This window comes from Rhipicephalus microplus, chromosome X (genome assembly GCF_043290135.1).
Source record: "Rhipicephalus microplus isolate Deutch F79 chromosome X, USDA_Rmic, whole genome shotgun sequence".
Taxonomy (NCBI): domain Eukaryota; kingdom Metazoa; phylum Arthropoda; class Arachnida; order Ixodida; family Ixodidae; genus Rhipicephalus; species Rhipicephalus microplus.
Window position 1 is genome coordinate 417,305,002 of NC_134710.1, and position 17,023 is coordinate 417,322,024.

At 44.7% G+C, this 17,023-nt stretch overlaps 1 protein-coding gene across 2 annotated transcripts in view; it reads left to right on the forward strand.

The window, feature by feature from the left end:
- LOC142776506 (uncharacterized) overlaps positions 1–17,023 on the forward strand; it is a 243,424-nt gene that overhangs the window by 164,815 nt on the left and 61,586 nt on the right. The window contains exon 7 of one of the 2 annotated variants that reach the window (XM_075880302.1): positions 4,003–4,428. The exons of the other annotated variant lie outside the window; for it this stretch is intronic. Within the exon in view, the coding sequence (XP_075736417.1) occupies positions 4,003–4,087 (85 nt within the window). The 3' untranslated portion in view covers positions 4,088–4,428. Of the gene's footprint in view, positions 1–4,002; positions 4,429–17,023 lie in introns of those variants that run through there. 2 annotated transcript variants of the gene reach the window in all.

Below are 17,023 nucleotides of genomic sequence, written 5' to 3' on the forward strand. Positions count from 1 at the left end.
TTTGGAACATTGGCAAGTAAAGGGTTAAAGGACATTCAGGAGTTAGGAAGAGAGTGCGAGATAATTATACTAGGAGACATGAATGCGCACATAGAAGATATAGATGGGTATACCGACCCGACAGGCAAAATGATCATGGATATGTGTGAAAGGCTTGATTTGATCATTTGCAACAGTACCGAGAAGTGTGAAGGGCAAATAACATGGGAGGTAGGAAGGCTTCAGTCGACGATAGATTATGCACTGATGTCACATAGGATGTATGATAAGCTCAGGGAAATGCACATAGATGAAGGTGGCTCCAGAAGTCTGGGTAGCGATCACAAACGTATCAAGCTAAGTTTTGGAAGAGCAGTGAAAGTGGGAAGGAGACAAGATGAGCAACTACAGGAAAATTTTTATCCAGAAAGGCAAATTGAAATAGCCACTAAACAAATTGAGAAAGTAATCACGGAGGATAATAAGACAGTATGGACATACACGAATCTAATTAGACTCTTTGAGATAGAGCTTGCTAAGACGCGTGACAAGTCACCCCGGAAAAGAAGACACAAACCCAAAAGTTGGTGGGATGAGGAAGTTAAGAGAGCCATAGCAAAACGCCAGGAAGCCTCTAGGGAACACAGACATGCTAAGCAGCGGGGTGAGCCGACAGATGATGTGGAAAGAAAATGGGCAACCTTTCTAAGCTGTAGAAGGGATGCATCCCTTCTGATCAATGAAAAGATTAGAAGGAAGGGAGCTCAGTGGCTGGCAGAAGTACATAAAAAAGATAGAAAGGCAGCTGCGAAATTTTGGAACCATCTAAACTCCCTAAGAAATGAGACGAGCCTAGAGCAGAACTTTATAACTACAGCCCAAGGTGCTAGGCTAGAAGGGGACGAAGCTATTGAATATATAAGAACAAGGGTGACAGAAAAATTTCAACAAAGAAGTACTTTTTGCACCACAATAGACAAAGACGAATCAAGTGGTGCAATCGCTCCATTTTCACAACAAGAGTGGGAAAGGGCTGAGAAAAGGGTTCCTAGTAGTACATCAACAGGCCCAGATGGCATTCCAATTAGGCTGATAAAAACATTAGGTCCGAAGTCTAAGCAGGCTTTGAGAGAGGCAGTGAGTACAATAATAATCGATGGTGAAGTTCCCGATGGATGGAAACTTAGCTGGATGAGCATGATCTATAAAGGAAAGGGGGACAAAGCTGACATAAACAACTACCGTCCTATAACAGTGACATCAGTGGTCTACAGGCTGGCGATGCAGATTATAAAGGAAAGACTGCAGGCGTGGATGGAGGATGAGGGGGTGTTGGGGGAACTGCAGAATGGGTTTCAGAAACACAGGAGGTTGGAAGACAATCTGTTCTCACTGACGCAGTGCATCGAAATAGCAGAAAAAGAACACAGGCCCCTGTGGCTAGCATTTTTGGATATCAAGGGAGCGTACGATAGCGTGGTTCAAGAGGAATTGTGGGGAATACTGGACACACTAGGCGTGGAACATGTAGTCACTAATCTTTTAAAGGATGTCTATAAAGGTAACAAGGTAGTTTTAAAGTGGGAAAAACAGGTATCCAAGCCTGCAGAGGTAAAACGGGGGCTTAGGCAGGGGTGTCCCCTGTCACCCCTATTATTCATGATGTACCTACAAGGATTAGAGGCGAAATTAGAGGGAAGTGGACTGGGCTTCAACCTCTCTTTAGTCAAACAAGGAAAACTTATTGATCAGGCACTACCAGCATTAATGTACGCAGATGATATAGTGCTAATGGCCAACAACAAGGAAGATTTGCAGAGATTGATGGACATCTGCGGTAATGAGGGAGATAGGTTAGATTTTAGATTCAGTAGGGAAAAATCAGCAATCATGATTTTCAATGACAACGAAGGTAGTGAGCTTAGAATACAGGAGGTCACGCTAGAGATAACAGATAAATACAAATATCTGGGCGTATGGATAAGCAATGGGACCGAGTATCTGAGGGAACACGAAATATACGTGACGACTAAAGGTAACAAGAATGCAGCAGTCATGAAAAATAGGGCACTGTGGAATTACAATAGGTATGATGTTGTGAGAGGAATATGGAAAGGGGTCATGGTTCCTGGGCTGACGTTCAGCAATGCGGTCTTGTGCATGAGATCAGAAGTTCAAGCAAGATTAGAAATTAAGCAACGTGGAATAGGTAGGCTTGCTTTAGGAGCTCACGGGAATACACCAAATCAGGGAGTACAAGGTGATATGGGATGGACATCATTTGAAGGCAGGGAAGCTAGCAACAAGATAAAATTTGAGAAGCGATTGAGAGAAATGGGGGAAGAGCGTTGGGCTAGGAAGGTTTTCAGCTACTTGTACATGAAGAATGTCGATACAAAATGGAGGAAGCGAACCAGGAAGTTGACTGGTAAATACTTAGAAAACAGCAGGTGGCCAAACCAAAAAGAACTATCGGTTAAGAAAAAAGTGAAGGAAACGGAGACTGACATGTGGAGAATGGGCATGATTAAGAAGTCCGCACTAGAGATCTATCGAACTTTTAAGCAGGAAATTGCCAAGGAAAGGATCTATGATAATACTCGGGGTAGTTCTCTTTTGTTTGAGGCCAGGACGGGAGTACTGCGAACCAAGACATATCGGGCCAAATACGAAGGGGTCGACACAAATTGCAGTGCGTGTGGAGAGGAAGAAGAAACTGCCGAACACTTGATAATGTTCTGTAAAGGGCTTCACCCTATAGTTCAGGATGATGGCGCAGAGTTTTTCAAAGCACTGGGATTTAGGGACAGCGAGGGCAAAATAGACTTTAAGCGGGTAGACTTAACTAGAAGAAGGTTATCTGATTGGTGGCTAAAGTCAAGGCACGAGTGAAAATTAAACCCTTCACTGCGAAGTACGAATCCTCAACTTCATTATTTAAAGGAAAAAAAAAGATAAATGTAATGGTTAGTTCACTAAGTATAACGGCTAGGTGGCGTTAGCCGCCGCCCGATCTAAAGGGTACAGCCACATCCATCCATCCATCCATTCGGGGCGCCTGAAGGGAGCGCCACTGTGGCGAATACTGGACACACTAGGCGTGGAACATGTAGTCACAAATCTTTTAAAGGGTATCTATAAAGGTAACAAGGTAGTTATAAAGTGGGAAAAACAGGTATCCAAGCCTGCAGAGGTAAAACGGGGGCTTAGGCAGGGGTGCCCCCTGTCACCCTTATTATTCATGATGTACCTACAAGGATTAGAGGCAAAATTAGAGGGAAGTGGACTGGGCTTGAACCTCTCTTTAGTCAAACAAGGAAAACTTATTGATCAGGCACTACGAGCATTAATGTACGCAGATGATATAGTGCTAATGGCCAACAACAAGGAAGATTTGCAGAGATTGATGGACATCTGCGGTAATGAGGGAGATAGGTTAGATTTTAGATTCAGTAAGGAAAAATCAGCAGTCATGATTTTCAATGACAACGAAGGTAGTGAGCGTAGAATACAGGAGATCACGCTAGAGATAACAGATAAATACAAATATCTGGGCGTATGGATAAGCAATGGGACCGAGTATCTGAGGGAACACGAAATATACGTGACGACTAAAGGTAAAAGGAATGCAGCAGTCATGAAAAATAGGGCACTGTGGAATTACAATAGGTACGATGTTGTGAGAAAAATATGGAAAGGGGTCATGGTTCCTGGGCTGACGTTCGGCAATGCGGTCTTGTGCATGAGATCAGAAGTTCAAGCAAGATAAGAAATTAAGGAACGTGGAATAGGTAGGCTTGCTTTAGGAGCTCATGGGAATACACCAAATCAGGGAGTACAAGGTGATATGGGATGGACATCATTTGAAGGCAGGGAAGCTAGCAGCAAGATAAAATTTGAGAAGCGATTGAGAGAAATGGGGGAAGAGCGTTGGGCTAGGAAGTTTTTCAGCTACTTGCAGAGATTGAATTGGGGCACGACACCGTTGAAGGGATGGGACGCTTACCGCTGCTGTATTTTCAGGTTTCGTTCCTCAGCGCTTGGTCGACGTGGCTTCTCGTATGGTGGCCGTGCAGTCTTGGCCATGAAGTTCCGCTCCCGCTTCTAAGCGTGCAGGGATGGTCCGAGCTGGTTCCTTCGGCTACCAGCGGCCCGCGACACGGTTCTCTCGTGAACGCCATCGCAGAATATGACTCCGGATACAGCGGCCTGCCAGACAACACCTCGGTTACGTTCCTCGGTGACCTGCCTTCGAGGGTTCTCGAACATTGGCCGCGCTGCCTTGATCAGGCAGTTCCGTTTCCGAAAGTGCAAAGTTGGCTACGTTTGGTTCCCTCGGTTACTGGCAGCTGGCAACATGGTTCACTCCCAGATGCCCTCGCAAGCCATGACGTAGGATATATAAGCCAGCCATGCTCCAGTTCGGTTGGGCACGACACCGTTGAAGGGATGGGACGCTTACCGCTGCTGTATTTTCAGGTTGGTTACTTCAAAGATACTTCCTGCTTAAAAAGTTGCAATTACTGCGTTGTTGCGGTGTCGTGCCCTCCTGACTTGCGTGATAAGATGTTCCGTACATTGCTGTTTCTTTCATGTCTGCGCCGGAAGTTTGCATCGTTGTTGTTGTTGCTTTCAGGTGACATTGAATCTAATCCCGGCCCTGGCGTCGAGGAAACACTCGCAATTGTTCTTGATACAGTGCGTAGGCTGGAAGCGGGTCAGAATACAATAATTGGTGAAATTAAGGGGCTAAAAGAAAAACAGGATGCTACTGATAAAGAAATCAAAAGCTTGACCATGAGTGTGGCCACTCTGGAAGCAAAGCTGGTTTCTAATGCCTCTCCGTCATCCAACTTTGCTGATGGTGCTATTGGTTCTATTTCTGATCAGCTTCAAGCAGTAGTATCAAGGTGTGAGGAAGCAGAAAATAGAATGCGACGGTGCAACTTGTTTTTTGGAATTCCCGATGAGCACAAAGAGAGCTGGGAAACTTCTGTAAAGAAAATTATCGCCGTATGCTCAGATAAGTTAGCGATCACCACTACCAGTTCTCAATATGAACGTGTGCACCGGCTGGGTAAATTTGCTTCAAACAAATGTAGGCCGATAATTGCTAAGCTTATGTTTTTTAAGGACAAACAAGCAATCCTCGCCGGTGCACACCGGCTGAAAAATATTGGCTTCTCTATTAGAGAAGATTTTTCGCAAGCAACACGGCAAGCGCGCAGGAAACTGCTTCAGTTTGCTAGGGAACGGAATTGTCCTTTCAAACTAAATGTCGACAAACTTCGTATCGATAATACTACATATATCTATGACACTTGTTCTGACACCGCAGTAACCGCTAGATAGCTAGTTGCCGATTTACGCAGTGGTAATGCTCAGCAGCCGTCTACTTCATGTTCTCCTTCACTTTCAGTATCATTTACTAATATTCGCAGTTTGTTACCGAAACGTGTCTTGCTTGATTCATATCTCGAGGACAGTAAATCAGATATTCTATTGCTAACCGAGACTTGGCTTCACGCTGACGTATGCGACACTGAGCTATATCATGCCTCAAATCAGTACTCCATTTATCGCCATGACCGGGCACATAAAAGGGTTGGTGGCGTGCTGTTAGCCATCAAACGAACTATATCTTCCTTCCTTGTCGATACTGACACTCCCCTCGATATAGTCTGGGTCGCCTGTCCTACCTTAGCTGGAAAATTATTGATGGGCGTATGCTATCGCCCTCCGTCCTCTGACTGCCTTTTCGTGTCTGAGCTTCACAGAAGTATTTCCAGGGCTCTTGACCTGTTTCCCACCAGAAAAATTTACTTATTCGGTGATTTTAATTTTCCTGATATTAATTGGTCTCGCACGTCTTCTTCGAACAGTACGTCAAGTGAATTCATCGAACTATGCCTTGACTTTAATTTCACCCAGCTTGTCTCAGAGCCCACTCGCGATACTAATATTTTAGATCTTATTCTGACAACAGAGCCACATACCATAGGTAGAATTGTGCAATTAGAGGGTTTTAGCGATCACAACCTTCTACAGTTTTCAAATATTATTCCACTAAAATTTCCGGGTGTTCAGCGCAAGGTAATCAGGGATTATAGCAAGGCGAATTACGATCTAATGAACTCTGAACTTGATGTCTTCCTACACAATACATTTCTTCCCTCATTCACCAAAAGGTCTGTTCAGGATAACTGGAATTCCTTTAGAAACTTTATAGCGCTCCTCATAGATAAATATGTTCCACTAATAACAATCTCTAACGACAAATCCAACCCTTCGTTTAATAAATCGCTTAGATCGCTCAGAAATAAAAAGAAATGGTTATATGCTTCAGCTAAAAGGTTATCATCTTCTAAGTCATGGTCTATGTATAGAAACTGTTTAAAATCTTATTGTCTTGCGATTAGCGAAGCGAAAAAGAAATATTTTTCCGCCGACCTGTCTTCTTTTTTACTGACTAATCCTAAAAAGTTTTGGCGTGCCATTTCGCCTGACCGTGGCAGTGACATTGTTACATTACATAACGCCGATAATGTTCCTGTATCTGCATCTGAGTGTGCTTCAACCTTCAATTCGTTTTTTTGCTCGGTTTTTACTAATGAAGACTTTTCTTCGGTTCCCTGTGTCCCCGATCGTGAGTACTGCTTCATGTCTCCTATCATTGTTCCTGTTGAAGGCATTTCTAAACTTATACACGGTCTAAAGCTGTCTACATCGTGTGGTGTTGACAATATTAATTCCAAGGTACTTAAAAACACGTCCGCTTCCTCCAGTCAAATTTTATGCCACATTTTTCAACAATCTTTATCTTCTGGTCAACTTCCCACTGACTGGAAGATAGCAAAGGTTATTCCGATATTCAAGGATGGTTACAAACACACACCCGGTAACTACCGCCCCATTTCGCTAACATGCATCTGTTGCAAGCTGCTTGAACACATCATCACCTCTCATATATACAGCCATCTTGAGTCAAATAACTTCTTCTTTCTAAATCAGCATGGTTTTCGGAAAGCGTTATCTTGTGATACTCAGCTATTAGAATTTACGTCTGATTTACATAACGGCATGAATAGTAATAAAACTGTTGACTGCATCTTTTTAGACTATGCGAAAGCATTTGACAGAGTTGCCCATTGTCGCCTAATAGCTAAGCTGTCTGCACTTAAACTCGACTCATCAACATTATCTTGGCTTAGAAATTTTTTGTCAAATCGACAGCAGTTTACATTTGTCAATAACTTCAGCTCGTCTACTTCATTTGTTTCATCAGGTGTGCCCCAGGGCAGTGTATTAGGCCCTCTTCTTTTTCTGATTTATATTAATGATTTGCCTTGTAACATTTCTTCCTCAATTCGTCTTTTCGCGGATGACTGCGTAGTGTACAGAACTATTAACTCTGAAGAAGACCACGTACATTTACAAAAGGACCTCGACTTAATAAATCAGTGGTGTGACCGTTGGCAAATGACGCTTAACACATCTAAGTGCTGCGTACTTTCTTTCACCCGTATGAAATCGGTTTTTAACTTTTCTTACTCTATCTGTTCAGCTGTAATTCCCTGTTCATCTACATACAAATACCTTGGTGTCCATCTTTGTTCTAATCTTGCCTGGTGTACTCACATCGACAAGATATGCGCGAAAGCAAACAGAACTCTGGGATTCTTGCGCCGGAATCTGCATCATTCCCCATCTACCATTCGGCAGCAGGCCTACCAAACGTTTGTACGTCCTCAGCTGGAATACGCTTCATCGATCTGGTCTCCGCATCAACAATACCTAATAGATAAAGTGGAATCCATCCAAAATCGTGCAGCCCGCTTCATCAATTCAATGTATAACCGCCACTCCAGCATCACCCAAATCAAACGCGATATTACCCTTACTAACTTGGATTCCCGCCGCTCTGTCACCCGTCTATGCCTCCTCCATAAGTACTACTACAACTCGTGGACCAGTCGTCTATCGCTTGACATTCCTTCGCGTACATCTAGTCGACTTCATAATCATCTCAGTTTCAGACGCACCTTCGGCAACACTCAGTCATTCAATAATTTTGCATTGCCACGCGCCATCGCAATTTGGAATAGCCTTCCGGATGAAATTGTTTCTGTGAGAGATCCGGCCAAATTTCGTGAGCTACTGCAAATTTATATGTTCTCTTGATTTTGTATACAGATGCTTTATTTTTTTTTCATTTTGTTTTTTGCTGCATTTGCTTATAGTGTTTGTTCTTCTCCCTTCCATTGTGCAATTTTCTTTGTTTTCTTCGATATATTTCTTTTTATGCTTTATGTTATTGTGATTTTTCTGTAACCCCCCCTACTCAATGCTCTTCTGGGGCCTGTAGGGTAACATGAATGAATGAATGAATGAATACTTGTACATGAAGAATGTCGATACAAAATGGAGGAAGCGAACCAGGAAGTTGACTGGTAAATACTTAGAAAGCAGCAGGTGGCCAAACCAAAAAGAACTATTGGTTAAGAAGAAAGTGAAGGAAATGGAGACTGACATGTGGAGAATGGGCATGATTAAGAAGTCCGCACTAGAGATCTATCGAACTTTTAAGCAAGAAATTGCCAAGGAAAGGATCTATGATAATACTCGGGGTAGTTCTCTACTGTTTGATGCCAGGACGGGAGTACGGCGAACCAAGACATATCGGGCCAAATACGAAGGGGTAGACACAGTATGCAGTGCGTGTGGAGAGGAAGAAGAAACTGCCGACACTTGATAATGTTCTGTAAAGGGCTTCACCCTATAGTTCAGGATGATGGCGCAGAGTTTTTCAAAGCACTGGGGTTTAGGGACCGGGAGTGCAAAATAAACTTTGAGCGGGTAGACTTAACTAGAAGGAGGTTATCTGATTGGTGGCTAAAGTCAAGGCACGAGTGAAAATTAAACTCTTCACTGCAAAGTACGAATCCTCAAACTCACTTTTTAAGGAAAAAAAATAAATATAGTTTTTGGTTCATAAGGTATTACGGCTTGGTGGCGCTAGCCACCGCCCGATCTAAAGGGTACAGCCATATCCATCCATCCATCCGTCCGTCCGTCCGTCCGTCCGTCCGTCCGTCCGTCCGTCCGTCCATCCATCCATCCATCCATCCGTCCGTCCGTCCGTCCGTCCGTCCATCCATCCATCCGTCCGTCCATCCGTCCATCCATCCATCCATCCATCCATCCATCCATCCATCCATCCATCCATCCATCCATCCATCCAGTTTGGGCGGTCAAGGTGGATGGATGGGTTTTTTGAGCGCTCCGGATCGACTGCGTAGATAAGTGTTTTTGCATGTTTTAAGCTTGTCTTTATAATTCTAAGGCAGCGGTTGAATCTTCGTAGCACTTATTTTATGGTACGGCTTTTTCGGGGGCCAGTCACAAGGTATTTATTAGTTAGTGCGGGTGTGTGTGTTTGAATTTTTTGTTTTTTTATTTTGCCACCCGTGGGGGAGGTGCGCGTACATTGAACACACAAATTTTTGTAGTAGAGCTTAGACTTTCTTTTTTTTTCTCGTAGTGCAGGGCTCGAGTTTAGTAATTATCGAGTACGTGGGTTTGAAAGTGGACCCAAGCGTAGAAGCGGATGGAGAAGAGGCTGACGCGAAGTGTAGGCAATGTGAGGTCGAGGAAAAAATGGAAAAAATGATGGTTGCCCAGAGTGAACTGCTGCTGAGAATCGCCGAGCTCGAGACTGCGTTGGCGACAGAGCAAGAGAAAACGAGGGCAATGGGAGAAAGACTGAAGTCCGCCGAGGAAGCGCTAGCGAAGCTGAACAAAGAAGCGACCTACGGAGAGAACAGTAGGGAACCCGCAACCAGAACGGTGGAGAAGGAAAAGCAAGCAAGTTTGAAAAAACAGGTTTAGCCGGTTCAACTGTCGCAAGGCCCAGCTTCAGCGAGGTAGTGGTGGGGCAGAGAGGGAACAAAGCAGCCGGCGTCACAGGTGCAAGTAGCCCCCAGGTGCAGAACGCTCCAGCTGAAAAGTCACAGCATGTGATAATCGCTGGGGACTCGAATTTAAATCGATGCACAGAAGCCATCAAAGAGAGGGTAAGAGGTGACAAGAGGGTTGCAGTAAGGGCGTTCCCAGGACGCAAGCTGGAAGCAGTCATCAAACAAGCGAGTGCAAAGCTCAAAACGACAGCTGATAGATGAAACCTCGTGATAATTTTAGGCGGTTTAAACAATGTCTTAAATGAAGATGCAGCAGGACTAGCAGCCACACTGGCGAAAGGCGTCGATGACATACGCGCCACTTCTCCTAAGGTACAGGTAGTGATATGCACGATACCGGAGGTACCGGTGCGTGATAGCAACCTGCAAAGAGCGGTGGTCAACGCAGACCAAGAGATATGGCGGATGAGTCGAGAGAAAGGCTTTGAGGTGGTGGAAACATACAGAAAGGTGCATAGGTGGGGGGGTTTTCAACGAAACAGAATTCACTTGATGGGCGGCTAGGTCATGAGGTGGGTTGGCGACTTGCAGGACGCGCAGTAGCTTTTTTGGGGGGCAAGCGAGCCCTTCGGGGTGCAGGATAGCTAGTACCGAGGAAAACAACCAGGGAGACTCTTCGACAGGTGGTATGGACAGATACGATTCCAAAGTAGCACCAATATCTAAGATAGGTAGAGTCCGGGGCATAAATAGACGTAGCCACGAGCGCCGAGCCAATTCAGACATAGGGTATATTAACATGCAGAATGGTAGGACCAGGCTGAAGTGGGAAGAGATAGAAGAACAGCTAAGGGAAGAGAGGCCGGTGGTATACGGTTTTGTAGAAACACATCTCAGGGACATGGAACAACCTCCTAACACTGCGGACTACGCGTGGGAATATTGTAATAGAACAGAAGGCAGCAGAAAGGGGGGTGGTATTGGGGCATTCATTCATAAAAGTACAGACTGGCAAAGGGTCAAGCAGGAGTGCAAGGAACATTTATGGCTAAAAGGGAAAGTGGCAGGTCAAATGACACTCCTTGGTTTCGTGTACTTGTGGACGGGAGCAAAGGCCAGAGAGGAAAACCAGGCAATGGTAGAGTGTATATCAAAGGACATTCAGGAATTAGGAAGAGAGTGCGAGATAATTATACTAGGAGACATGAATGCACACATAGAAGATATAGATGGGTATACCGACCCGATAGGCAAAGTGATCATGGATATGTGTGAAAGGCTTGATTTGATCATTTGCAACAGTACCGAGAAGTGTGAAGGGCAAATATTACGGGAGGTAGGAAGGCTTCAGTCGACGATAGATTATGCACTGATGTCACACAGGATGTATGATAAGCTCAGGGGAATGCACATAGATGAAGGTGGCTCCAGAAGTCTGTGTAGCGATCACAAACGTACCAAGCCAAGTTTTGAAAGAGCAGTGAAAGTGGGAAGGAGACAAGATGAGCAACTACAGGAAAATGTTTATCCAGAAAGGCAAATTGAAATAGCCACTAAACAAATTGAGAAAGTAATCACGGAGGATAATAAGACAGTGTGGACATACACGAATCTAATTAGACTGTTTGAGCTAGAGCTTGCTAAGACGCGTGACAAGTCACCCAGGAAAAGAAGACACACACCCAAAAGTTGGTGGGATGAGGAAGTTAAGAGAGCCATAGCAAAACGTCAGGAAACATCTAGGGAACACAGACATGCTAAGCAGCGGGGTGAACCGACAGATGATGTTGAAAGAAAATGGGCAACCTTTCTAAGCGGTAGAAGGGATGCATCCCTTCTGATCAATGAAAAGATTAGAAGGAAGGGAGCTCAGTGGCTGGCAGAAGTACATAAAAAAGATTGAAAGGCAGCTGCGAACATTTGGAACCATCTAAACTCCCTAAGAAATGAGACGAGCCTAGAGCAGAGTTTTATACCTACAGCCCAAGGTGCTAGGCTAGAAGAGGACGAAGCTATTGAATATATAAGAACAAGGGTGACAGAAAAATTTCAACAAAAAAGTACTTTATGCACCACAATAGACAAGGACGAATCAAGTGGTGCAATGGCTCCATTTTCACAACAAGAGTGGGAAAGGGCTGAGAAAAGGGTTCCTAATAGTACATCAACAGGCCCAGATGTCATTCCTATTAGGCGGATAAAGACATTAGGTCCGAAGTCTAAGCAGGCTTTGAGAGAGGCAGTGAGGAAAATAATAATCGATGGTGATGTTTCCGATGGATGGAAACTTAGCAGGATGAGCATGATCTATAAAGGAAAGGGGAACAAATCTGACATAAACAACTACCGTCCTATAACAGTGACATCAGTGGTCTACAGGCTGGCGATGCAGATTATAAAGGAAAGACTGCAGGCATGGATAGTGGATGAGGGGGTGCTGGGGGAACTGCAGAATGGGTTTCGGAAACACAGGAGGTTGGAAGACAATGTGTTCTCACTGACGCAGTGCATCGAAATAGCAGAAAAGGAACACAGGCCCCTGTGGCTAGCATTCTTGGATATCAAGGGAGCGTACGATAGCGTGGTTCAAAAGGAATTGTGGGGAATACTGGACACACTAGGCGTGGAACATGTAGTCACTAATCTTTTAAAGGGTGTCTATAGAGGTAACAAGGTAGTTATAAAGTGGGAAAAACAGGTATCCAAGCCTGCAGAGGTAAAACGGGGGCTTAGGCAGAGGTGCCCCTTGTCACCCTTATTATTCATGATGTACCTACACGGATTAGAGGCAAAATTAGCGGGAAGTGGACTGGGCATCAACCTCTCTTTAGTCAAACAAGGAAAACTTATTATTCAGGCACTACCAGCATTAATGTATGCAGATGATATAGTGCTAATGGCCAACAACAACGAAGATTTGCAGAGATTGATGGACATCTGCGGTAATAAGGGAGATAGGTTAGATTTTAGATTCAGTAAGGAAAAATCAGCAGTCATGATTTTCAATGACAACGAAGGTAGTGAGCTTAGAATACAGGAAGTCACGCTAGAGATAACAGATAATACAAATATCTGGGCGTATGGATAAGCAATGGGACCGAGTATCTGAGGGAACACGAAATATACGTGACGACTAAAGGTAACAGGAATGCAGCAGTCGTGAATATTAGGGCACTGTGGAATTACAATAGGAATGATGTTGTGAGAGGAATATGGAAAGGGGTCATGGTTCTTGGGCTGAAGTTCGGGAATGTGGTCTTGTGCATGAGATCAGAAGTTCAAGCAAGATTAGAAATCAAGCAACGTGGAATAGGTAGGCTTGCTTTAGGAGCTCACGGGAATACACCAAATCAGGGAGTACAAGGTGATATGGGATGGACATCATTTGAGGGCAGGGAAGCTAGCAGCAAGATAAAATTTGAGAAGCGATTGAGAGAAATGGGGGAAGAGCGTTGGGCTAGGAAGGTTTTCAGCTACTTGTACATGAAGAATGTTGATACAAAATGGAGGAAGCGAACCAGGAAGTTGACTGGTAAATACTTAGAAAACAGCAGGTGGCCAAACCAAAAAGAACTATCGATTAAGAAGAAAGTGAAGGAAACGGAGACTGACATTTGGAGAATGGGCATGATTAAAAAGTCCACTCTAGATATCTATCGAACTTTTAAGCAGGAAATTGCCAAAGAAAGGATCTATGTTAATACTCGGGGTAGTTCTCTACTGTTTGAGGCCAGGACGGGATACTGTGAACCAAGACATATCGGGCCAAATACGAAGGGGTAGACACAGTATGCAATGCGTGTGGAGAGGAAGAAGAAACTGCCGAACACTTGATAATGTTCTGTAAAGGGCTTCACCCTATAGTTCAGGATGATGGCGCAGAGTTTTTCAAAGCACTGGGGTTTAGGGATCGGGAGGGTAAAATAAACTTTAAGCGGGTAGACTTAACTAGAAGGAGGTTATCTGATTGGTGGCTAAAGTCAAGGCACGAGTGAAAATTAAACTCTTCACTGCAAAGTACGAATCCTCAAGCTCACGTTTTAAGGAAAAAAATAAATATAGTTTTTGGTTCATTGGGTATTACGGCTTGGTGGCGCTAGCCACCGCCCGATCTAAAGTGTACAGCCATATCCATCCATCCATTCATCCATCCATCCAGTTCGGTTCGGACTGTCACGATGGATGGACGTGTTTTTTGAGCGCTCCCGATCGACTGCACAGATAAGTTGTTTTGCATGTTTTGAGCTTGTCTTTATAATTATAGGGCAGCAGTTAAAATTTCTCTAGCACTTATTTTATTGTACGGCTTTTTCGGGGGTCAGTCACCAGGTATTTATTAGTTTGTGTGTGTGTTTACTTTTTGTTGTTTTTCTTTTTCTTTTGCCACCCGTGGGGGAGGCGCACGTACATTGAACACGCAATTTTTAGTAGTAGAGCTTGGACTTTCTCTTTTTCGTAGGGCAGGGCTCGAGTTTTGTAATTATCGAGTGAGACAAGTCATAGAACAATTGGTGTTGGAAAGACATGGTTAAAAAGACTGTGAAGTGTTCAGGATGTGTGGTTGGTTTTAAAGTGGACCCAAGTGTAGAAGCGAAAAGAGAAGAGACTGACGTGAAGACTAGGCAATGTGAGGTCGACGAAAAAATGGAGAAAATGATGGTTACCCAGAGTGACATGTTGATGAGAATCACTGAGCTCGAGACTGCGTTGGCGACAGAGCAAGAGAAAACGAGGGCAATGTGAGAAAAGCTGAAGTCCGTCGAGGAAGCACTAGCCAAGGTAAACAGAGGAGCGGCCTACGGAGAGAACAGTAGGGAACCGGCAACCAGAACTGCAGGGAAGAAAGAGCAAGCAAGTTTGGAAAAACCAGGTTCGGTTGGTTCATTTGTCGCAAGGCCCAGCTTCAGCGAAGTAGTGGAGGGGCTGGGAGGGGACTGTGACAGGTTCAGTAAATAAAGCCAGTCGAGCTAGCTGTGAAACGTTATTCTCTCACGAGAAAAGGAAGTGAGCGTTTGATTTGCAAAAAAAATTGTACTTTCACAAACACACAAAAAAAACACAAAAAGGAAAATACTAAGATCAGAAAAATGTTAACTAATTAGCACTGTCAGTTTCGTTAGCGAGCGGAAACCTCTAAGAGTCTAAACAGTCCTTTTCGTTAAAGTCCTCGTGTTTGAGTCCGGACGCGAAAGAAGACGGATACGGCTCACCAGCGGTTCACGCCCTTCAATGGTCCATTGGGGAAGCTGCCGTGGTGAGAGTGCATAAGCTCGGGCCCGTAGCCCGACGGCTTGCTCCCGCTCTCGGTAGACGTCATCTGCTGCGCTGTCTTCCGCTCGAACATCAGACCAAGGTCTTGCCAAGGATTCGCCAATAGCCGCTGCGGTTGAATGGTCACCAGGACCCCGTGGAAACAGTCGCCAGCTAGGTGGATGCCCTGACGCCCCGGAGGTACTCGCACCCGACGAGGTCGCACGCCGCACCCTAGCCTTCTTCTTCCAAGCACGAGCCCGAATCTCTTCTTCCTCGTTCTTCGATGCCCTGGCTCTGGATTTTTCTCCCATTCCCTTGAATTTTCTTCTTTTTCCAATCGCCAGTGTTCGCCGCACTGGCGCAATACGCCATCTTGCACACATTGTCAGTAGTTCATCTTACGCGCCAAATTTGAAAGTCACTTGACTCGCGCACTTCACTCACAACAAGAGTCCCCCCTTTGAAAAGTTTCTTTTGCGAAGAAAAATAAACTGCAGTTCAGTGCGCGAGAAGTCACCACGCGTCGTCCATTCACAAGATGTCCTTAACAAACAAACAACTTGAAGTAGTCGCTTGTCTCGAGAAAACGTAAAAATTCACAACCGGCTCATATAATCTGCGCCGACATTTTCAGAGCCTCTAATGTGCTCGACTCGGAATGAATATTCTTGTAACGCGAGGCTCCACCGTAATACCCTACTGTTCAGGTGTTTTGCCCTTAAGAGATACTGCAGTGGTTGGTGATCGGTCTGTACGACAAATGACGTTCCGTACAGAAAAACATGATACTTTTCTATCGCCCAGACCAACGCTAAGCATTCCCTCTCGATTGCTGAGTATCTCTTTTCGCGAGGCTGAAGTTGACGACTGGCATATGACACAGGGTGGAGGATGCCATCATGCTCTTGCATAAGGATAGCGCCTATACAAGAATCAGAGGCGTCAGACCGAAGCACGAATTCTCTTTTCAGATCGGGTGCTTTGACGATTGGCCCAGAAGACAAAGCCCTTTTGAGTGATTCAAACGCTTCTTCTCTATCCGTGGTCCACGTAATCTTGTTTTTCTCCATCTTCCTCGTCATCTCAGTGAGCGGCTGTGCTTTCTCGGCGTACCGAGGTATCAGGTCACGGTAATAGCCAGCCAGTCCAAGGAATGACCGGAGTTGCTTCTTTGTTTCAGGCTTAGAAGCACAGGTGATCTTCTGTATCGTGCTTTCGACTGGCCGTATGTTGCCGTCTCCCAATCGATGTCCCAAAAAGGTGACTGTGCTCATAGCCACTTCACATTTCTGTGGCTTGATCCTTAGTCCGGCTTGTCGTATCCTGGCAAAAAATTGCTTCAAAGTTGTTAGATGTTCTTCCCACGTAGTGGTAGCCACCAGTACGTCGTCTATGTAATGAACGACGTTGGGTATTCCAAGCAATAACTTTCTCATCAGACGAGTGAAGACCGCGGATGCGGTCTTGATGCCAAAAGGCATATACAGGAAATGATAATGCCCTGATTGGCTTGAAAAGGCGGTCTTTTGCTGCGAGTCTTTTGCGAGAGGAACCTGCCAATATCCTTTAGTTAAATCAAACTTCGAGAACCATTTCTTTGTTCCCACTTCGGCAAACAAGTGATCAGTTCTGGGTATAGGTTCTGCATCAGATACCAGAACATTGTTTATACGGCGAAAGTCTATACAGGCCCTGTAGCCATTGTCTGGCTTTTTGACTAGTACCAAAGGAGAATTATATGGTGACTCTGAGGGTTCTATAATGCCAAGTTGCAACATGTCTTGCACTTCCTTTTCAACGACTTCCTTCATAGAGAATGGCAATGGGTATTGTGGGGTGTTAACTGGTTCTGAACTGGTCGTTTGTAACCGACA